The sequence below is a fragment of the Aedes albopictus genome, chromosome 1, assembly GCF_035046485.1.
Source record: "Aedes albopictus strain Foshan chromosome 1, AalbF5, whole genome shotgun sequence".
Lineage (NCBI taxonomy): Eukaryota > Metazoa > Arthropoda > Insecta > Diptera > Culicidae > Aedes > Aedes albopictus.
Genome location: NC_085136.1, coordinates 1,490,416 through 1,515,521, shown reverse-complemented (window position 1 = coordinate 1,515,521; position 25,106 = coordinate 1,490,416). Strand labels below are relative to the sequence as shown.

The window sequence follows — 25,106 nt, the reverse complement described above, 5'->3', positions numbered from 1 at the left end:
AAGACACAAAATAGGAGGAAAGGGACGGGCCAGGGATTGAACCCAGGACGAATCAGGAGCGGTAGGCACTAGACACCAAGCCCATCCCGCTGAAATTACCTGGAATACCCTCAAAACTCCTTAGAAAACCCCTGGAACGCTCCCGAAACCTTCCTTAACCTTCCTAATGCATTACGTTGGCAACAGCTCGCTGACATAAGGCACGGTTTGATTAAAAATGACCCTACGATTTTACGATTAAGAATTTATCCAAAAATTTCTCTTGGCGTATTCCGAAAATTGCATTGAAGGGCGATTTCTTCACCCTGGCTTAACCTTTCAGTACTCGCGCTAATTTTTGTAACGCGAGCAGTCGCGCGTTGTACTTTGTACAACACCCATACATTCTGAAATATCTAAGAACCCTGATTGTTTAGAGGAGGACTGTCTTTGGCAAAGTTGTTGTAAATTTCATGGGCTACTTGATGCTGACAAAGTTGATTCGTAATACGTCCACTAGGCGGTGCTAGTGAGCAGTATCATGTTATATCTTATATATCAGGATCCTGATGTCTTAGAAAGATGGTGTCTTCGGCAAAGTTGTTTGGTAAGTCAACGGCTTACAGATTATTGGCCGTTTAATTGGAAATTCCACCACTAGGCGGCGCTAGTGAGCAAATAAACTTTATATCCTATGTATCTCGGGAACCTGATTACTTAGAAAGATGGTGTCTTTGACAAAGTTGTTTGGTAGGTCAAGGACTTACGGATGATTCGCAGTTTAGTTTGAAATTTCACCACTAGGCGGCGCTAGTGAGCAATTAAATGTTATTTCTTATATCTCAGGATCCTGATGTCTTAGAAAGATGGTGTCTTCGGCAAAGTTGTTTGGTAGGTAAACGGCTTACAGATTATTGGCCGTATAATTGGAAATTCCACCACTAGACAGCGCTAGTGAGCAAATAAACTTTATATCCTATGTATCTCGGGAACCTGATAACTTAGAAAAATGGTGTCTTCGACAAAGTTGTTTGGTAGGTCAAGAACTTACGGATGATTCGCAGTTTAATTTGAAATTTCATCACTTGGCGGCGCTAGTGAGCACGTAAATATTATATATTATGTATCTCTGGACCCTTATTACTTAGAAAGATAGTGTCTTCGGCAAAGATGTTTGGTATATCAAGGGCTTATAGATGAGTGACAGTTTGATTTCAAATGCCACCACTAGGAGGCGCTAGTGAGCATGTAAATTTTTAATCTCATATAGCTCAGGATCCCGATTAAAAAGGCACGGGACACCGTCTTCAGCCAGAGGCTGTACAGACTGAACAGAACTTAACACTAGACCATGGACACGACATACATTACATGCACCAGTGGATAGCATGATGCGGTTACACGCTTGGTAACGCTAACCGAACGGCCACGAAGCTCCACTTTACTCAGAAAGATGGTGTCTTCGGCAAAGTTGTTTGGTCCCGTCGATGGGGGTGACAATGGGTCTGAGGGGTGAGATTGGGTCAAAACGAAGAAACATAAAATTTGAAATAGCTCATCACGTATCGCTAATTTATATTGAAAACTTTATTTTATTTCAAAGAAGAGATGTTTTTACACATCATGATGCAGGATAAGATGTTTAGCAACAATTGTTTTTTGTTAAATTTGTGGCTAAACTTATATGATAAAACTACTAGTAAATCACTCTGTAAAAATTTCTCCCTCGTAATGTTTAACACAAGTACCTAACCATACATTTTCTTATAAGTGGTTAGCTGTAGGTAATACCTGGTTGGTGCAATTAAAAAAGCAGGCTGGCATTGTTCTTTTTATGTAGAAATTCAATATTTTCGACCCTATGTCTAAATATTAAGAATGGGGGTGAGATTGGGTCAAGCAAGTTATCGAGTGCATATAACCTCAACCAAAAATTGAACTTGTTTTCCAGTCCCCATTTGACGTTAGAGTGGTGCCATGTTTACCGTATCTTCATAAAAGCACGCTTTCTTTCGAAAACATGTCGAGACGTGTCAAGCGAGTGTGTTAATACGTTTAGTGTCTAAAATCATTTATAACAATACACCCATGCGTTTGGTTGGACAGTTCGTCTAATCATTAGCTAATCTTTGGTGTATTGCAATACCATAAGCGCACAAAATAGACTTAATAGCGTTCTTCTTCTCCCCTCATTTTTGAAACTTTAAGGAAATATCGTGAAACTACAGACGGTAGTGGAATCCAGGAAATACCGGGGCCATAAAACCGGTAACATGGCAAAATTTCGGAAAACGAACGAACGTAGAAAAATAAAATGTTTTTTTTTCAATAAATCTTTTAATGCGCCTCTCCCTCGTTGTTTTCCCCCCTCCTCTCATGGAGGTTGAAACTTTAAATGAGGATGATTATGGTGGCTAAAAATGGCGATACAGCATACAAACTTTATTTTATCAAGTTTCAACCATTTTTTCGATTGTATTAGCCCATTTAGGTGGATTAACCATCTTTTAAAATTACCTAAGTTTTATTCGACATGGTTACATTGTATTTTAAGTAGATTTACTAGATATGATGAATAAAATTAACTTGTATTCTTTGATAGGGGACTTCGAATACTTTGACCCATTCTCACCCCCTCTAAGGGGTGAGATTGGGTCAATTTTCAATCATTTTTAGTTTAATAGCCAATTCATATAATGTGATACTTTCTTGCCAAACTATCATTACCATATAGAAGAGTGTGCATACCAAATAAAAAGTTATTCCGACTTCAACTGCATTTGTTATTTAACAAACAATCTTTGAGTATCCTTTTTTGACCCATTCTCACCCCCAATGACGGTAGATCAAAGACCAAATGGAGAAAAAGTTACCTCTCGTGCCAACCTTCTAAAAGATAGAAAACTTACAGATAGTTGTCCGTTTGAATCATAATTTCACCACTAGATGACGCTAGTGAACATAAAAATGTATATGCAATAGTTCTCAGGATCCTGGTTACTAGAAGAGAGATTGTGGTTTCGGCAAAGTTGTCAAATAGGTTGAGTGCATTTGGTTGATGGGTCGTTGAAATCAATATTTCGCCAGTAAGTGGTGCTAATGAGTATGCAAAATTTATATCTTATATATCTCCGAGTCTGATTACCTGGGAAGTTGATATCTTTGGCAAGGTTGGTTGGTAGATCAAGGGCTTTCAGTTGATTGACCATTTGATTCGTGCTTCTGCCACCAGAAGACGCTAGTTTTAAATTTGCAAAAGCATGAACGTGTTATTATTCATCTAGAAAAAAATCAACGAGCTGTAATTTTTTATACTTCCTAAAGTTTTCAAAATTTGAAAATTACACAACTAGTTGATTATAATTTGTTTAAATTTGCACTTGATTGATTGATTTTACGTGAAATTAAAGCGCTTAGTAAAATATTCAATATCTGACCGTCGTATTTCAATATACTCTATCTTAAGGTTGTCAATGTCACGGGATAAGTACATTCATCCTTTATCCATCAAACAACAATGTCGAAGACATCATCTTTCTAAGTACCGTAATACGGGGTATCATTGATCAGCGGGGTAACATTGATCGGCTTGACCGACCTCACGAAATGCTCAAACAAGCATTTTACATTGTATCAGTTTCTGCTATCGAATGGTATATCGTAATCTGCTATTATTTAGCTATTAAATGACATGTAATTCATAAAAATTGAATTACATAAATATTGAAATAAATCTATTTTTCCAAAACTGTTTTTCATAACGCCATGAGATACATTGTCAAACATTCATGCTTGGCATGAATACTAGATACAATATGAGGTTCGAAATCACTGTATTACTTTAATATGATATCCTGGAGTTAAATTAAATAAATGAAACTTCAATGAAAGTGTTCTTTTTCAATAAAATGTACGATTTTTAAAAGAAGGCATTACATTTCTAAAGCCATTGCCTACCTTTAGGCGTTATTCGCAGTTTAGAGGGTTTTAATCTTTAAATAACTTAAAAAGTACAAGACTTGTATGAATTTGGACAACATATTCGAAATCAGCGTCCCCGAATTTAGTAAGTAAGGGTATTTTTAACACAAACGAACATTGATCACTGACATGATCAATGTTACCCCAAATCAACAAACTCGAAAATTAGATTAAAAAGTCTATTTAAACATGTTTTGAAGTTTTACAATACATTTTCGAGTAGCTTAACATATACTTAGAGGGTCAGTACTTGTTTTAAAAATATAAAACATGTAACGTTTGCTTTAACAAGAGAATTATTAAAGAAAGAACGAAAATTCTGATCAATGTTACCCCGGATTACGGTAATCAGGATCTTGAGATATATGAGGTATAAAATGGGAATGCTCACTAGTGCCACCTGGATGTGAAATTGCACGTCATATGTGTTTTCATCAGTTAGTGTTTGATCTACTAAACAACTTTTCAGAAGACACCATCTTTCTAAGTAAACAGGGTCCTGGGGCATATGAGTTATAGAATTTGAATACCCACTAGCGGCACCTAGATGTGGAGTTTCAAATCATACGGCTCTCCATCAGTTAGTGTTAGACTGTTAGATCTACTAAACAACTTTGCTGAAGACATCATCTTTCTAAGTAACCAGGGTCCTGAGATGTATGATTTATAAATTTCAATGCCCACTAGCGCCACCTAGATATGGAGTTTCAAACCAAACGGCTCTCCATCAGTTAGTGTTTAACCAACCAAACAACTTTGCCGAAGACACCATCTTTTTAAGTACTCAGGATCCTGAGTTATATGGGATATAAAAATTACATGCTCACTAGCGCCGCCTATCGGTTGAAATCTGTATTTTTCAGATCACCTCGCGAAGGCCCTTGATATCCCAAGTAACTTTGCCGAACACACCATATTTCTAGATCATTTAGATTTTGCATTACACTAATTCACATGCAACTGCCTATCTTAAATATAGTACGTTCTTCATATTGCGATTTTCAATTTTCCGCATTATAAGGAGTTATACTGTTTTCAAATAAGGTCTTATAATATTCCAAATAAGATTCCTGTAGAATACATTTGGGGTTGACAGCGATAGAAAAGATGGTTTCAAAGTAATAGTCGATAATTCTCATGTGTTGTACAAAGTACAACAGCGCGATTAACGGAAGGTTAAGCGTTAAACCAGGTTTAACTATATGGGTAAGGACTAAAAGAAATTGACCCTAAGGGGATAAGCGATGTTTACATAGGAAAATATGCAACTCAGTGGTCAACGCTGCTTAATGAATCCCTTAATTATAAGAAATTGCTGTAGTACCTAATCGTGCAGCTTGACTATCACGCCGAGGACCTGGGATCGAATCCCACTCCCGACAAACTCGCAAATTGTGAGTTCTTCCTTTGGAAGGGAAGTAAAGCGTGGGTCCCGAGATGAACTAGCCTAGGGCTAAAAATCTCGTTAATACAGATAAAAAACAATCGTGCAGCTTAAAGAAGAAAATAAAAATACACTCAATCCATTCTGGTTGAATTAATTGGTTTTTTACCTTCCTTTTGCATCACGTTGGCAGCAGCTTGTTATCGTAGTGTACGGTTTGGGTCAAAAATGACCCTAATGCCAAGGGAGGGTTAAGGGAGTTTGAGGGTGTTCCAAGGGTCGTTTAAAAAACGAGCTTGGAAAAAACTTGAAGAAAATGTTGCAAGATCTGTTGTGAAAAAATCTCAAGCAGTTCTTGGAATTGCTGTGAATTCCTTTAAAAAAATACTTATTTAAAAAAAAACTGATTTTTTTTAATTACGTGTATTGTTACATTTTATAAAGTAGTTGCTACGTTTGTAAAATAATTTTAGGAATTTTCCATGAATTGCATTCTCCAATTCATGGAAAATTCTTCAATTGTTGCACGGAGTGTGTTACGTTTGTAAATTGTTTTGAACATTTCGTCAGTTTATTTTGTATGTTATATTGTGGTTTGAAATCTGTCCCCGACTTCAATTCGCATTTGTAGCGCTCCAGCCATTCGGGCAGCGATCCAGTATAAAATACGCAAACCGTCCCCTAACATGGACATCAAATTGTAGACGGTCTTGTGGTATTACCCGAATGAGAGGCCCCCTTAGGATTAGAAATTCCTTGATCAAATTCAAGCTATGTAAGCAACCAACGCTGCGAACAAAAAGGCAATCCGCCAGAAGAAATATGATTGCAGGATTGACTGATGGACCAAGGAAAATAATGAAACCTCGTCATCCTGGGATCGGACTACGTTATCTATTTAGATAACTGGCACAGTTAATGTTATCTGTTGCATGTTTGTGTTTTGTGCATTTGTACCGTTCCATTTTGTTTTTCGTATCTAAATACCCAAACGTGGGGCCCGATACAAACAATAAATTGCACATTTATAGGGTTCTGATAATAGTTGTCCATAATGTATCATCCAAAGTGGGCATGATGCATTTGTAGTGTTCAGCAAAACTTTTTCCTGTTACATTTCAGTCGGTAGAGCATGAAACTCCTAATTTCAGGGTCGAGGGTTTGGGCCCCACGTTGGGCGCCAATGAATGAGTTATTAGTTATAGCCATTTATCAAGATTTTCAGCTACTAGCAGTTATAGTGTTATATCTTCTTATATGAGCGATATTACATCTATTGGTTAATGTTTTTTTTATTTGTCGATAGCACACTCAGCGAAGTAGACTACCGAAATTCATCAAAATACCTTATGCAAATAAGCCATAACTGTAAAATATGGATGTCATAAGAATACCTTATGTAAATTGATCATGCTTGTTATGCTATAATTACATTAGATAAACTTAAGAAAAGAGCACAAAAATCATAAAATGATGCAGACTGGAATCGATCCATGAACGTTGAGATCACTGACCTCGTACCCAACCCACACGACAATCTACGCTTGAGAAAATCGTGTTGCTGAATGTCTATAAAAGCCAAGATGTGAGTTGATTCTGCGTCATAAAGCGACCTTATGAAATTCATTCTAATTGTTATGAATTATTTGAATGACATTTCATAAGTTAGACCTTATGATAATCTTAGGTTTATTTAGCTGAGTGCACATTCCCAACTTGTATTACTACACTGTTCCCCACAACCGCCAAACTTCCGCAAACAGTCTTACCTGTTCGTTGATTTCCTTCACCGCCCGCAGCTCCTTCTTCAGCTTCATCCGGCGATTCTGGAACCAGATTTTGATCTGCCGCTCGGTCAGACACAGGGCGTGCGCAATTTCGATCCTTCGTCGGCGGGTCAGGTAGTGGTTGAAGTGGAACTCTTTCTCCAGTTCGAGCGTCTGGAAGCGGGTGTACGTCTGTCGGCCCCGTCGACGGGGACATCCGTTCGGGCCTGGTGGATGGGGAAGGAAGAACGGGGAAATGGTTAGAAACTGAGGTGTATGTACCTAGTTGATGCGTTTTTTTTTGCGTATGAAAGGTGTGTAACAAAGAGCAGTGGTACATCACTGGGTATGAGTCCGAGAAAAAAAACGCTGTAAAAAGGCAAAAGGATCTACCGCTGTGGAGAAAGTGTCCGAAACAAAGGGAAAGAAAGTTTTCAGAATGAAAAAGGGGTAATAAAACTGAGAGAGTTGAGTTCTTTTGTGTTGCTTCGTTTCTTTTCTCGACTGATGCAAGGAACTTGTTTCCAGCTGAGCAACTTTGTGCAGCGCAATGATGGCTGCGGTGCGCTTTTCGTTTGAAGTAATGTAACATCGAGTAATCCTCGCGCTTTTGGTGAGCCTCGACAGGGAGAAATTCTTCTAACGACCAGTTAATTGACTTAAGATGGCCGCTTTCACACCCTTTTTTGTCTAGGCAAGGCAACGAAGGCGATCAGAACGCACTAACTGGGCAGAGGGGTCGTACGTTACAAGAAGTATTGATGATAAAATATGATAGTCGTAAATATTCGATTCCACTGCGCGAGAAGAAAAGAAGGGAATCAGTCGTGTTGGATAGTTCCCTCGACGCTGATATCAGGGAAAGCGCTTTCACTCGTCTTTGAGGGAGATGCCGGATTAGGTTGTGCGAGGGGCAAAGGGGTGAGGGATGATTATTTATGGGCTACGATATTAAATTCTAGAGCCATGTTGATCCTTGGCTCTGCAAGATACCGCGCTGCCGCCTTGTAGTTGCCGGTCGTGGCAAGGATACGTAATGAAGCTATTGTCTTTTCATCAAGCATGGGCGATACAATAATGGCTGAGAGGGGCATTGTTGGATGCCTGCTGGGGGGATAAGCGTACACTCATTAATAGACGAATGGAAGATTCAACTGAGCACGTAAATTATTATCGTGTTGTCACAGAAAGGATAAATATAGGAAATAATATTTCATCCTACATTCATTTGATTTTTATCGAAGGTTTAAGCTGATGGGATGGTGGTAATATACCCCCTCAATGTAGCAATTCATTAAATTTTAGGCATGAATCAAACACTGTAAAACATATTCAGTAGTTCTAGCAATAACAATTTAACAAGATTCGTTCAACATCGTCCAAGCAGATTACATCTCATTTGAATACAAAAACGATCATAACCATCACATAAGCGTTAAAAATCGAACTCCCGATGAACACATTGCAGCTTCAGCATTGTAATTAAAACTAAATGTAATTCCTGTCTTGCTAGGGATGACGTGACCACTCTACTGTAAGGGGCAACCCACCAACAACAACAACAGCAACGACGCGGGAGGAGAATAAATTGTGTCCGGTCCCGGCCGGGGTGATGGGTAGCATCTAAATGCAAATTAAAAGTACTTACAAGGGGCTTAACATCGGCACCCACTGATCGTGCGCACTGCAGTGCAACGTAATTACGACGGCAATGGCGCGACATGTGCATGCAAGAGCAGTAACTACCAGAATCGAGAATTTCCAATTAAAGTATCGGCTCAAACGAACGCTGACTGTCACGAAAGTTGTGACCGAGGTTGATGGCCCCCTCCTTGGTCTGCTGGCTTCGACTAGCGAATTGTTGTGCAAAATGGGTAGAAATGCTGTACGCAAGAGCTCAATGAACTATGCGGAAAGGTGTGACAATTCGTTATCTCACAGGAAGTGCTGGCAAACGTAGTCTCAGAACACAGGAATGCGATGGCAATGCGGCATAAAACAAATTGAAAATATGAAACCTGATTCTGTTGCGGGACTGACTGACTGGAACGTGCGACAGGATGCGGAAGGTGGTTGGTTACCGGAAGAGAAAATCTATGGGGTGCGGAAAAGTTCTCGATTTGTTGGAGGAAAGGAAAGCGCAGTTCAAGACGAAATGTCTGTTTCCGTATTCTTGACACGTTTTTCTACTCGTTCACTTGCCACACGTTATGCTCCTCGCTGTTGACGAGGGGGAAACGAGAGATGCTTTATGTTCAATAAAATGAAAGGTTTTCCTCAACGTTCCAAGTACTGCACGGGATAGTATTGGAGACCTGGTAGAAGCGGTAGAAAGTAGTTCCATAACGTTCGACACCACGTGCTAGTGACATTTATTTATTGCGATGTTTTCTGAACAAATTTGCCGTTCCTCGAATGGTCTCATTAGAGGGAACCATTCCAGTTGACTTCTAGTGTCATTTTAAAGACATTTCCTTGTCCTGACGAGATCGACCTTGCCTCGGCTAACTGATCCATTCCGATACGTTTACGATGTTCGCCAGAATGATTCATAAATAAGTAGAACTATTCCATCGGTCTTCTTTCGATGGCAAAGATGTAACAAAATTTATGCCACGAATGAAATATGAAAATTTATCTCCCCGGTTTTGCTCTCTGGAGATTTCAACCGAACATGCTTTCGGAGCTACAGCAAAATGGAAAAGATACACACACACACGCCAACAAATGCCGCTCGCGCATCAGAATGGAGGGACCGAAAGTTTCCCCGAATCTGGTTTTGCAACCATCTGCAGTTGGTGGATCTGGGTGAGATTTACGACTTGTTTGCCATTTTGCCCGATTCTTTTAGTTTCATCCCGTGGAAGGGGTTGAACAATGTATTTTAAATTTAATTTCTTCATCGAAGGACTTTTAAAAACGCTGTGTATTCGCTTTGGGTGAAGGTCATTAAATCACTCATCGGGAGGAATTTATTGGTTCTGGGAGTTCGATTGAACAACTGTGTTTTGATAGTCGCAATTGGTGTGGAGATTGCAAATTGTCAGGATGGGTTGCGCTGCTTGACAAAGAGGCTTGAGACAGGACTTTTTAATTTTAATTAGAGAAACATTTGGCTCCGTACCGGTTTGCTGTTTGGCTACTGTTGGAACGAGTGGGTTAAGGTTATAAATTTGATCAAATTACTTGCGCGGGTATTGGCAAATGTTGATGAAAGTTAAGGGGATGCAGAATACAGTTCGAATAAAATGACATTTATGCCAGGCTGATTTAGATTGCCGTGGCAAACTTGTAAGGTTGTTAACATGAAAACCATATGGCGAATTGAAAACTTGAAATGGTTGTTACACGAATTGAAAAAAATCATAAAAAAAAATTGAGAATATTATCCGGTATGTTGATTGAAAAGAGATTGAAGGGTCGTATTCAGGGAAGCCATATATACAGATTTATCTGTATTATACAGAGTTTTGAGCAAAAGAGGCCGTTTTATTTTTGTTGAGATACAGATTTTTCACCAAAATTTTGTATGGGTTAGATTTTTGGAAACAGTGATACAGATTTTTCAAAAAAATCATCTGGCATCCCTGGTTGTAATCAACCTATACAGGGCCAAAAAAGGAAAAAATGGGGACCAATACTTCTCAGCAACGCGGAAAAACAGGACAGCTAGCTTTGACATTACAAAAAGAAGTTGTGGGTGTCATGTCGTTTCCTAGGACTAACTCGGAAATAAATTGTCTTTTGATTTTCTACTCAATTGCAACAGACTTATCATTTTCTGAGTAGGACCCACTCAGTGACTGAGTGAAAAATCTTTGTGGGTACACATTCTGCAACAACTTCAAATACATTCCCACTAATCACTATCTTAGCCACTATCACCACACTACCCACCAGCCATAGCCATTATATCCCTTTTCTGAGAAACACAAGAAGCTCTTCCTTAATTGACTATCAATGACCGATGTCAATGACTTCGATATCATCCTAAAAGCCCAAAAGCATGTTCGATCGTATATTGATGGTGACACAAATGTCTCCAGGATTGCTATAATTGCTGCCGGGATATCTCTAGTCATTTCTCCTGGAGCTACTCCGTGAATTTAGAAATATCACATACAACCAATTTGCACGTATCATGAAGTTTATGTCCATGTTACACGTACTTTTATGCGGTTAAGTTACATCGCATGAGATGCAGTAAAAGTACCTTTTACGTACAAAAGTGGAGGCGCTATACATGCATTGACGGAACAACAATAACGCTATACGACTTGAATCGATATCTTATGCGGTTCACGCTGTGTACTATTGATATGTGATATAGCATCTTATACGACTTCATAACATTATTAAACTAACATTGTTGTCACCTCAGTATCGAACTGATGACCATTGGATTATCGAGCACTTAACACCAAACACTACTTATGAAATAAGTAGTTTATGTGCGTTAGTATGCACACTTTAACGAGTTTATCTCTACTGTTATGCGATTTAATTCGTACACCAATACGAGTTAAACTGACATTAAAAAAAGTACCAAGCAAAGCCGTATAATCATTGCAGTACACAATGATGTGAATTCGTTGGACTCTTTTCGAGTTTGCTCGCACGCTTTTGCAAATTAGTTAAGTTCATCGCAATAAAACATCAGAATATCATCTATTACGATGTAACATGCCTTAAAAAAGTTGATTTGTATTCTTATTTGACTTTACCAGATACATCGCAATAAAATAACATCATATATGCGATAGTGACTTAAAATATCACTTTATTCGATGTACAGCTTGTATTCTTATACGACTCCTGGTGGTCTGGGTACTCTCAAGAAGTCACTAAATAGACAGTGGGTTTTGCTGTCATAGTCCATAAAGAAATTTCAAGATTAATCGCTCCAGGAATTTCACTAAAAAACCTACCTAGAGCATTCAACAGAATTTCATTAACCTTAGTAGGATGTTGGGGTCAATATGACCCAGGGGGCTCGCTGAACGTACACTACACCATCGTGGTGCGTCTAGTTAAACATCTAAGGAGAGTTGAGGGCATTTCTATGGGATTCTTAAACGAAATTCGAACAAATTTCTCCCAAGTATTTCAAAAGGTGTTTATTGTATGATTCTACTCCACATATAGGAAATCCCGGGTTCACCACGATTCATTTGCCTGAAGTTTATCGAATGATTCCATTCAATCCACCACAGAATCACCATTTGAAAAATTAATTGAGAAGATCTGATTTAAAAGTACACCCGTATGCCTGGATCAGGTATCATACATATTGGCATCGCTCGTTGCTGGTATTTTGTTTTAGAAAGCCTACTACTAGCTAACACTAGTTTACAGCATTTTTGAACTCGGTAAGCTGATGATCGTTTTTGGTGTAGAATCATGCCCTGAGTTCGAAAACGCGAAGGAAAAAAATTACAGTAGAGCGGAATTTTTTTCGACTTTCCATACAAGGTTGATGATTTGAAATCGATTTTTGTTCTATTTTCAAGCAAAGTCGCTCACTTCACCCATCTCATTCTCCGTAATCAATGCTCCGATTGAGCTGAATTTTTTACTGTAACTCACCCACATATGATACGTCAAATAAACGTTGAAAAAGAATTTTTAAATTGTTTTTTTCTTATTGAAAAAAAATACATTTCTTCATAAATTTTTGGAAATTTTGCTAAAATTTAAGGAGATCGTCCCCAAAACTCGCCAATATCTTGATTTTCATCAATCTGATGCAAAACCTGCATTCAGATGATCGAATGGTATTATATTCAGCTTTTAATTTATGGAAAAAGATTTAAAATTGGTTGAACAAAACGCAAGATATTTGAATTTTATTAAATTCCATATTTTAAAAAGTTGTAAAACTCGATATTGAGCTAAAACTCAAAAACTGTTCTACTTTAAATTTTTTGAAGCACGGTTTCGAAATCAGCGCTAAATTATGCTTCAAAAATTTTAGTCTTTGACAGAAGTTCACGACTTTCGTTTTATTTTGTAAACTAGTGTAACAGTTACCTATTCCAAAACGTGACCGGGTTTACCAGACAAAAACTTCTTTGGATAAGTGCACACAGCTTTCAAATTGATGTCCACAAGTGGTGAAATTCATTTATCAATCGTTACTTCTCATCCTTCTCAATGCCGCTTCCCAATAACATTTATCGTTCGTGAATCGGCCGCCACCACAAGTAATGAGTTCAGCTAGAATACTCAAATTGCTTGAGCTCATATTGAGTTTGGTGCACGGGTTTCCTCAAATATCCATCAGAAATTTCCTCCTGGAATTCCAGAGATTCTTTAAGATTTTTTTTCCAAAGATTGCTACATAAGTTCATGCTTGTATTCCTTCAAACATTTCTAAAGATATTCCTTCGGAAATATTTTCAGAATTCCAGGGGTTTTTCTTTAGGAGTTCTCCTAACATTCGTCTAGAAATTTCTGAAAATATTCTTCTAGGAATTCTCCCAAACGTTTCTTCAAAAGATGCCATTCCAATTTTTTTCTCAAAGATTCGGACATTCTTTCAAAAATTCTTCTGCGGTGTTCCTTTGGAATTTCAGATTTTTTTTTAGAAATTATTTCTTCCAGGTCCGAGCACTCCATTTATTCAGATATTTTCTCAGGCACTTATTTAGGAATTTAACTGGAAAACTCCCAAGAGAGTTTTCTGGAAAAGATTTCTCCAATAGTTCTCCCAGGTATTGCTTTGAATTGTTTAGACCTTCCATCAGGAATTCTATCAATTTCTTTCCAAAGGTTGTCCCAACAATTTCTGCAGAAGTTACTCCAGAATTTAACCTTATGCATGTTTCAAGGACTTTTTCAAGAATTTATACTGCAGAGGATACTCCAAATCTTCCAGAATTTCTTCTTGGAATTTCCCATGGTATCTCCAGTTTTTAAAGGGAATTTTTGAGCAGTTTCGAAGGAATTGCATCAGACAATCCTTCAGGGATTTGTTAAGAAATTCCTTCAGAGTATCATTATGGAATTCCTCAGTAGCTTCTGCACAATTTCTTAGTCACACAATTTACATAAGTCTTTGGTTATGTAAATCGCTGGAGGAATATCGAAACAAGTTCTGTAGGGATTTCTTAGGAGTTTTTCTAAAAATTTTCCACATGATTAATTTAAGGAAAAACTCCTTGTTGAAATTTCTGCAGGAATCACTGTAAGAATTCTTGTCGAAACATTTCCGAAAAAAAATCTTGTAAGACTTCTGAATAAATTTTGTAGAAGAATTTCTGAAACACTTCATAGAAAAACTTTTAGAGGATTTCCTAGAGAAATTCTCAAAATTCTGAAGATGTCCTTGGAGATAAAAATATTTCATTAATCCTTTGGAGACGGGTGGGTCACATCAGCCCAGCCAGCCGAGAAACTGACCATTATAGACGTGTTCTAGCCTAGCAAGGTTGCATACAGAAAGAAAACAATACCGTCTCCAAATTGTTAAAGAAATTTTCGATGGAACCCCAGTATGAATGTCGGAAAGAACCTCGGAGGGAAGTAGAATCTCTGTAATAATTGAGGGAGTTTTTTTTAATAAATCTATGGAGAAATATCTGCAGAAATTCCCGAGAAATTTTTGAATGACTCCCAGGAAGAATTTCTGAAGAAATTCCTGGAGAAATGTCTGAGGAAACACTTGGTGGAATTCCTAGACAAAATATTAAGGAATCTTGGGGAAATTTCTGGAGAATACACCATTTGCACCATTTCGTTGCAGTAACGGAGAATTTACTGTCTCACCATACAAAAATTCAGCTCATTACTTCAAATCTAGAGCTTCCCTGATTGCCTCCTATTCATGGAGAAATGTAATCCCAGAAGGAGCTTTTGAAGGAAACCTAGAACGAACATCTGGAGAAATTCATACAGAAATGCTGGAAGAATTCCAGAAAAATTGGCCGGGGATTTTTTTTTTTGAATCTGTATTAACGAAGTTTTAAGTCCTAGGCTAGTTCATCTCGAGATCCATGCTTCACTTCCCATCAGAAGAAACAACCTACATTTTGTGAGTTTGTCGGGAGTGGGATTCGATCTCAGGTCCTCGGCGTGATAGTCAAGTGTTCTAACCATAACACCAGGTCCGCTTCTTAGGTTAGCGAATGGAGGAGGAATGCTGGAAGGCTTTTCCTAAGTAATCCCGAAAGAAGTTCCTAATAATTCCGGAATAAGTTCTAGGATGAATCTCCCAAGAAGTTTTTCCTGAATGAAAGCAAGAATGAATTCCTGGGAATTCTGAAGGAATGCCTGGAATGAATTTCTTATGCGATCCCGAAAACAACTTCTGGAGTAAACTTGGAAAAAAAATCCAGAGTGAAATTCCTAAGGGAATCCCACGAGGAACTTTTAGTGTAATCTCCCAAGAAAATACTGAAGGAGTTTTTGAAGAAGGTATGGGATAAATTCAAAAAGAAGATCCTGAAGGAATTCCGATACGAGTTAATGAAAAACACCCGCAACTAATTCTTGGCTGAATCCAGGAAAGATCTCCAGGATCAATCTCAGAAAGTACACTTGGAGATATCTTATACATCCTAGAGGAATCCAAAAAGGAATTCCTTTAACTTCCGTAACTCGTGCGGTTGACTACCTGCGTCAGCACCACGCTAATGCTGAGTACAAAAAGCGAGATTTTTTCGACGTGTTGTACAAAATACAACAGCGCGATCGCTCGTGGGTTAAGCATCCCGGAAAGAACTCCTGGAGGAATCTAGGAATTTTCAAGAGGAGGAATCTCAGAAGAAACTCCTGGAAAAATCACAGAAGACTCTCAATGAAATCCTCAAAGGAAGGAGTGAATTCCGAAAGAAACTTCTGAAGGAATACCGGTACGAATCACGGTTGAAATTTCTGAAAGGGGGAATCTTTGAAGGAACTCTTGGATAAATCTCAGAAGCAACTACTGGTCAATCTTGAAAAATTTTGAAGGAATCCCAAAAGGAACTCCGGGAGTTATCCCTGAAGGAACTCCTGAGAGAATTGTCGAAGGAGCTTATGCTGGAATCCAAGAAATTCTTTGAGGAATCTCAGAAAGAACTCCTTGAAAAATCACAGAAGAAACTTTTGAAGAATTCCCAGAAGGAACTGCTGAATGAATTCCCGAAAAAGGAAATCCTTGAAGAAACTTCTTGACGAATCCAAGAAGAAACATCTTGAGGATTCCAAGAATTAATTCCTGGAGAAACACCTAAAGAAAGTGATGGAGTAATTTCAGTATGAACTCCTGGGGTCCCTCGAAGCAACCCTCGTAGAAATCTTAGAAAGAACTTTTAGATCAGTTTCTGAAGGTACTCCTGGAAAAATTCCAGAAGGAGCTCCTTAATGAATCCCAAAAAGATCTCTAGGAGGAATCTGAAAAAAAAAAATCTGTAGGAAAATGAGAAGTAATTTATGGAGTAATTGACAAGGTACTTCTGAAGAAATACCTGAAGAAATTCATGGAGGATTATCACTCTGCAGCAACCGAATTCGCAGGTATTTTTTCACTAACTGATGTTCACCAAGTAGCCCATGGCTGTATATTCAAAAATAAATAAATAATAAATAAAATTGACTATTATTTTAAAGTGATGGAGACGTATGGTCATTCCATACAAATGTGAGCACAAAACTTGAAATTTTCAAAAAAAAAAAAATGGCTTGAAGAACATTTTTAATTGTTCAATATGTTATGGAAAAATGGTTAAACTTTCGTTAAAAAAAATGTGGTCCAACATTGTGAAAATCATTAAAAAACTGATATTTTGACCATTTTTGAAAATTTTTCACGATATTTTTTCTTGAATCTAGAACTAATAAGATTTTTGTGAAAAAAGATTGAAAATCAGTCGATTAGCTCAAAAGTTATGATTTGTGGAAAAAAAATTGATTTAAAAAAATCTTGATTTTTTGGACCACCCTATCATAAAATTTGTCGGCCTAATGGCAGAACCAAAAATTACGAGTCTAATTATTTTTGATAAAAAATCATTCCTACCAAATTTGAATAAAATCGAAGCACTTTTATTTTCGAGTCAATTCATTTTTATGGAATGGGTGAAATATGTATTTGTTCAGTTTTATTTTTACAGAGCTAAAATACCGCGGGCCACTGTCCTTAGTGGACAGAGATTTTTTGCTTTAGGGGGTCTCCAGTTAGCAGTGTGGATCGCCAATCCGGAGTCAGCGAGTTCGATTCCCGTTCCGGTCCTGGCAACTGTTTTGGCTTCCTGGGCATAGTATAACAGTGTGCCTCACAGTATACAAATTCATGCAATGGCAGGCATGAAAGCCCTTCTATCAATAATTGTGGAAGTGCTTAAGGAGCACTAAGTTGAAGAGAGGCAGGCCAAATTCCAATGAAAACTTAGAGTCATAAAAAAGAAGAAAAATAATCTTTGGATGAATAGGGCAGTGCATGAAATTATCTCCTTCTCTTTCACTGTTACAGAAATTTTGTAAACTACAAGGCCACGAAACGTCAAAATCCCATACAAAATCAAAACAGTGCAGTGCCCTATATGTGTGTTCGATAGGAAAGATTGTTTATTAATACTACTGTTATTAAGTAGGCATTTCAAGTTCTATGACGGAGAGAGGAAAAAAAAGCTCAATAATAGCATAATTCGATATTGAAATCAAAATGAGATATGAGTTTGATTGATTTAAGGACAAACTTCTTAACATCCCGCTTTAACAGTGCATCAAAACTTCAAACGCACAAATCTCAAGAAGCAAGCTTCACACAACAAAGTATTCTATTATTCTGTTCTTGCTCACTTGTAATAAGTCTAAAATAAGAAGATCAGGTGCGCTGGTTTTGTTTACGAAGAGATTTGTGCCCTCGAAATCGTGAGTAGGTGCCAAAGTCGGCCATTGTGGCGGCCATGTTGGGATTCTAACAAGTCTGTCCTTAAGAGATAAAAGATCTAAAAATAACATCAAAAGTTTATTCCTGGAACATCATCATAAGATCATATTTAGATCTTGTAAGATCTAATCAATAGCAGCAAGCTATTCGTTTGATCTTGAAATATCAAATTTTGATATTGTTCAGATGTTCAAGGAACATTTTTCAAATATCTTTTTTAGAACTTTTATCTCTCATATCAATTAAACCAATATCACGTTTTTATCGCCAGTACTTTAGCTCTACTCGTGAAGTGCGAAATTTAAATTTGAAGCTCATGTAATAACACTATGAATAACCTTAGGGGCCGTTCATAAACCACGTAGACTTTTTGGGGGGAGGGGGGCTCTGGCCAAAGTCTACGCTCCATACAAATTTCCAAATTTTTGTATGGACAAAAGTCTACGAGGGGGGAGGGGGTTGGGTCTGAAATAACCAAATTTTGGTCTACGTAGTTTATGAACAGCCCCATATCAAGAGTTGATGATGATACACTTTAATTTATATCGTTAATCAAATCTTTGAGGTGCATTTTTCATCTGGCTGCCACAATTGTTTTGTCTGTAAGGAAACGTTCAAAAATTACGTCCAACATTTGGGGGAGGGAGGGGGGTCTAGAAAAGTGTGACAGTACGTGTATTGAGTATAGGAAAATTGCGTGACAGAGGGGGGAGGGGGGTCTAAAAATCCCGAAACACGATGGACGTAATATTTGAATCTTCCCTAAACACACACTGTCTGTCGTTCAAGTTAGCCTTTTTCCAGCATTGAAAGTTTCTTAAAAATTCCGCACATCCATGTGATCCATGCGCTTTTGTATGTTACCTTCCACGAAGGACATGCATAATTCCAATCTTTTTAATTTACAAGCCATGCTGGCAAAAATTTTCGTTATATACGAATGCTGTACCGGGAATTGAACCCAGACACCCTCTGCGTGGTCTTGTTGAATAGCTGAAATTTCAGTGCTCTTCGATCTACGCCAGACCAATAATCCCAACCATCTGAATCGTACAAAAACAGTGCAAGCCATCTCCGCCACCCATAAAGTTGACTTTTATTTCGCATATTCCGGCCGTTAGACGACACTGACCTACCCTCGAATTGAGCAGCGGCAGGCAGCAAAAAAACTGAAGTTTCTCTTTCACCCGCTCGGAAACCCCAACCACACAACAAGCCGTATCTTAGCCGTCGATAGCTTCTGGCTGACGACGGTGTCATCTTCCGTTCCTGCCCATGATGAGCATTGCGATTAAATTGAGGAGCCGTAATAAAATGATAACTTTGGTCCTCGACTCCCGTCCGTGCCTGTGCCAGTGCCAGTGTGTGAGTGAGTGTGTCACTTGCTTGAAATATGTCGTTATGAGCTTTATTTATAATGCACTTACTGCAGCTCCATCCAGCGGCAGCAGCAGCCACGACTACATCGACATCGACGGTTAATACCGTTGGCGGTCCAATTCATGGTCGGTCAGTACGCGATCTTTGCCTACCCCTATTACCCGCCCCGTGGCGTGGTGCCGTTCATTCACTCGCTGGTTCACGACACACGTAGCGAGCTACCTACTTGGGCACAGAAAAACTGTGACCGCAAAAAGTTATCTCCATAAATAGAAAGTGGTAAAACGACTATAAAACTGTGTGTTCACAATGTATTTTTATTATCAACTTGCCTAGTAAAACTACTAATAAAAGCGATTATTTCCCCTGTTATTCTGCTCACTCGCCTGCCATATCGTTACCATATGAATACGCTCCAGGACGCCCCACGACCAGGCGGGTTTGGGGTTTGGTGGGGGACAAGAAGGGGAGTTATGCGAAGCCATACCAGCACACGGAGCGAAGTGTTTCGTTTAGGCAATCAATTTATTTGCCTCAAGCAGGGCTGGAAATTGCATTGGCACGCATCATGCAAGCAGTGCATTTGTACCACACAGAGACACAGCCAGCCAGCACCAGTGCAATGTGTCACTTGCTCCGGTCCACCGTAATCAATTTTTATATCAGGCCGTTTTCATAAGTGGGTGCACTCTCGATTAGAAATTGTTTCAATTTGCAGCCATTGCTGCGCTGGCTCGCTGTGGGGGCCCCGGTCTGATCGGATGAAATATCTGGAGCATGTGTGTGTGTGTGTGTGTGCGCGAGTATTTACTCCCTGTACCGCCCACCCACCCATTTGGCTTTTAAACAAACCTCTCAGCATGGTGCCCACTGCCAGTGCCATCCCAATGTGATGCGGCGATGGTGGATGGAAATGAGAAGTGATAAATTACCAAACTTGACTGGACGGACGGGGCCCATATGGAAACCATCAAAAGTGTCTTGCCCCTCTCTCTCTCCTTCTCGTTCCTGCTGCCATAGGGAATGAATCCCCCCTTGGGACCGCGGGAGCACCACTCGACGTATTTCTTTCTCACCTGTTAGAAGTGTGAATGAAGTTTGTTTGCCACTAAACAAATCGTAAAATTGGTAGTTGGAAAAATAAACCAACAACCAACGGGTCCTCGATCGAGCTTGGGGGATCCTAGAGGCGGTCCACGAACAATTTCGGACAAGATAATCTCGAAAACGATGTGAAACAATTGGACGAAAAGCTATTCAACAGTTGCGTTGAGATAATTAGAAAGGACGGAGCATGTGCCTATGTCTCTTACGCCACGAAAATGAGTTGAATCCCTTTCATAACAAACTCTTATGATGACTGTACAGAATCAGAAGTAACAACTGTTTCTATAGAACAAGTAGATGCTTGTAGTAACTAATGAAGAGAACAAAATCGAAAGGATAATCAATTAGTTATATAATTTCACTTGCTGAAAATAATGTAACAATCCTTACACATGTATAAAGTGTACAATGACACATATTGCCCTTTACTGGACTTTTACCAGATTTGCTGATGTGTCTGAAACAAACTGGAAAAACTTGTAATTAGAAGGCACGAAATGTTGCTAATTGACAAATAGAGAGATGAAATTTGTGAAAAAATCGCGTTCTGGTGGGATTCGAACCCACGATTCCGTATTCGCTAGACCAGCGCTTTAACCAACTAAGCCACATACATAACTGGTAATGATTCTGCGGATAGAACACTCCTTTTTCAGAAACCTGTGGCATCGAAATCAGTTTGTCTTTCCATTCCGCAGAATCATTACCTGTTATGTGACTTAGTTGGTTGAAGCACCGGTCAAGCGAATACGGAGTCGTGAGTTCGAATCCCACCAGAACGCATTTTTTAACACAAATTTTAACTCTCGATTCGTCAATTAGCAACATTTCGTGTCTTCGAATTAAAAGTTTTTTTTTCAGTAGGTTTCGTCGTTTGCAGACAAAACCTATCCAGTGTCCAAAACTCAACGTGATCAGTTCTTAGCCCCGTGAATAGACTGCGACGATCAATCAAACGTCTGTCGAAAGTGGCCATCGTTTGGCTCGTTTCGTCACACTTTGGTGTAAATTTAATATCTTGTTCAATACATTCTCCGCGACCGCAGTTCAGTGCAGCACTTTGTCAAGATTGACTGGTGTGCCTTTTCCGGCCTGGCCATCCATAAGCATGGCACATTATTGTACTAAACATACACAATATTGGTATTGTTATTGCGTTTAATGTGCGTTCCGAGCTTATTATAACAACTTTGTATTCGCATTCGGCTTACCCAGTTCTCGGATTCCGCACGGCGTCGGATTGTCTGAGGGCGCCGCAAGGGCCGAGGGGAAGTGTAACTGTAATTACAAGTACACATACAACGCAATAACAACAAATAATAAATACACCATTGCCAGTTTATCCACGTCCGTACGGAGTACGGAGTGAGTGGACGCTAGCTGCGAGCTGCGCCCAAGTAACGGCGCGGCGATGATGACGACGAGAAATGAGAATACACTGGCAGAAAGAAATAAACACCCACGGGATTGTTGATGCGCGAGCTCAAATCGCTAATTTGTTTAATTATTTTAACGATGAAATCACTCAAACGGGCACGTATCGTTTACAGAGCTAAATGCGTTACCGTTTCCATTTCGAAAATGGTCGATTTCGCCACGGTTTTGGTTGCTGAAATTGTCAAGGTGTAGCAACGGAGTGGTTTGCTTGCTGTCATGGTAAAATTAGCGCTACTCAGGTTACTCAAGGTTTCCAAATTTAAGCGACCCCTTTACTGCTAGCCTCCCTTGCAAATGCTGTCAATATTGCGACTTATGAAGAGATATTCTGAGAAAACACCTCCATGATTTCTTAGGAAGTCCTCTTGCAGGAATTTCATTTCGACAAGAGTTCAGCAAAGTTTCTTTTGAAGATTCCTTGGAGAATTATTAGAATGTATTTCTTCTCATGTTCTTCTTAAGAATTTTCTGAATGCATTCGAATCCCACTCCCGACATACTCACAAAATGTGGGTTCTTCCTTCGGAAGGGAAGTAAACGTGGGTCCCGAGATGAACTAGTTAAAAATCACGTTAATACAGACAAAAACAAAACTTTTCAAGAATTTGTTTACGATTTTTTAGCAAATTCTTCAAAGATTTCTTCGAATTGTATTTTTTTTTTCACATGGATTCAGAAATTTCTCCAGGGGTTTTCTCTAGAAATTCATATTCTTTTCCAGGAACTCTTTCAGATAATATTGGGGGAATTTTACCTGGTTGATTCCTTAATGTATACTCCATATATTTAAAAGGTATTTATTTTAAAAATCTTGAGGAAATTTCTCCAGTGATGGCTAAGGATTTAGTCATACCTTTCTTCTGGGATTCTACGGAAACTCTTGCCCTACTAAATATACCCCTATTGAATGATTTATTAGCCCAAAACATCATTGAACAGCCGTTATCTTGAATTGTAAGACGCCATCTTGTATATTCTGGTCGCCATTTTTGAATGGTTTTAGAGCCAATTGAACAACCGAACATCTTGAATTTGGAGCCGCCATCTTGAATTTAAGACCGCCATCTTGGATATTCAGGTCGCCATTTTTAGAGTCCAAACTTCTTCCCCATTCCAAATATACCCATATTGCGTGAATTCAGGTCCTAAAACTCCATTGAACAGCCGCCATCTTGAATTTTAAGCCACCATATTTGATTTTAGACCGCCGTCGTGAATGTTCTGGTAATCATTTTTGGACTCCAGACTTTTTCTTCACACCAAATATACCCATATTGTTTTGCTTTATAGCATAAAACATCATTAAGCATACGCCATCTTGAATTTGGAGCTGCCATCTTGGATTTTTGGCCGAGATCGTAGAATATCTGGTCTCCAGGTTAATTTTTTTTTTTATTTTTTTATCTGTATTAACGAGATTATCAGACCAAGGCTAGTCCATCTCAGGACCCACGAATTACTTCCCTTTCGAAAGAAGAATTACATTTTGTGAGTTTTTCGGGAGTGGGATTCGATCCCAGGCCCTCGGCGTTGTTCTCAACATCACACCAGGTCCGCTCCACGCTAAAGGTTACAAAAATCACCGCAGTTTGATGTGTCGCATGATAGGGCCAGATTCAGTTTTATATACGGTCAGTTCTACCGGTGCTGGTCCGGATCACTGAAATGGCCATAACTCCGGAACGCCGTGGCCGATCCGTACCATTTTTAATAGCTAACAATGCGTTAAAATTCCGGTTCGATTCGAGCTATAATCCGAAAAATCGGCTAATGGGAAGTATCTTAAAAGTGAATCAACTTATTTTGCGCACAGACATACATACATACACACATACAGACATCATATCAATTCGTCGAACTGAGTTGCGACTTGGTCCTCGGAACCTTTTTTTCGAAGAAGCGTTTTTGAGTGAACATATAGTACACTTAGTGTACGAGAAAGGCAAAATCGTTTTTTTTTTCAGAAATTTTTCTTTAGTGATTTTCTAAAGAATTTCTCCAAGAATTTGTTTTGTTTGTGCAAGAATTCTCTTAAGAAATTGCTCCCATCGGGTGTTTTGGAGTATCACTCTGTTCAGAAAATATATTTAAAAAAATCTTTTTCAGAGGTATTACTAGGAGTTCTTCCAAGAATTTATTTATTGAGGAATTTCTCAAAGAATTGTCTCAGTCCCTTTTCCTTTACAAATTCATCAACGTAGAATCTCTCTAAAAAATTCTCAAGCAGTTTTTTTTCTTGAAATTACTCCCAGAGCTCCCCAATAAGTTTTCAATGATTTTTTCGTCTAAGGAGGTATCTCAAGGAGTTCTTTTTCAGGTTTATCCCAGACATTCATCCAGAAAATCCTTCAGATGTATGTAACTTCAAGAATTGCTTCAGGATTTTTTGCCCAGAAAATTTTCAAGGCTATCTACTAGAAATCTCCAAAGAGTTTTTCTTTCGGACAATTCTCCTGGGATTTATTTGGAAATACCTTCGGGGGTTCTTTCAAGAATTCTGAACTGCTAGACCAATTTCAAATTACAATCTTTGAAGGAATTTTCTAGAAATTCTAGGAGAATAATACAGATTTTCCGAAGAAATCACTATAGGATTTTTTGACAAGATATCCAATGAATTTCAAATAAAAAACTCTATGGAAGAGCTTTGAAGAAATGCTTTGCTCACATTCCTGAAGAAACTATAATTATTCTGAAGAAGTCTCTAGAAATATTTAAAAATAAGACCTTGAAGAATTTTCTGAAGTAATCCTACCAGATATTTATGGAAGAATCCCCAAAAGGAATTCTACAGGAATATCTGAATAAATCCCAATAATATTGTTGGAGGAATCCCAGCAGGAAATTCCATAGAACTTCTTGGGGAAACACCTGGAAAAAATCCACGGGAAACTCTTGGGTGAGATTTCTAGAAAAGTATATTTAATATTTTTTAAGGGAATTCCTAAAGAAATCCTAGAATATATTTCATGATTTTCTAAAAGTACTCCATGTGGCTCAGTGAACGTATTTCTGAAGGAATTCTTGCATGAATACTCGTAGATAACCTTTTGTAAACATCCATAGAAAAAACTTGAGATACTTCTAAAAGAATCTCTAAAGAAATTTCTTGAACATATATCTAAATAAATTCTTTAAAGAATTCGTGGAGAAATTCATAGAGCTATCCTTAGAGAAAAAGCTGTAAAAAATTATGGAA

General features: G+C 38.5%; 1 protein-coding gene across 7 annotated transcripts in view; it reads right to left on the bottom strand.

Moving 5' to 3' along the window:
- Positions 1-25,106, bottom strand: part of LOC109412880 (homeobox protein abdominal-A homolog) — a 105,898-nt gene that overhangs the window by 10,704 nt on the left and 70,088 nt on the right. For all 7 annotated transcript variants that reach the window (XM_062842833.1, XM_062842814.1, XM_019678232.3 and 4 more), the window contains one exon: positions 7,114-7,337. In XM_062842833.1, coding sequence (XP_062698817.1) covers positions 7,114-7,337 — 224 coding nt within the window. The remainder of the gene's footprint in view (positions 1-7,113; positions 7,338-25,106) is intronic.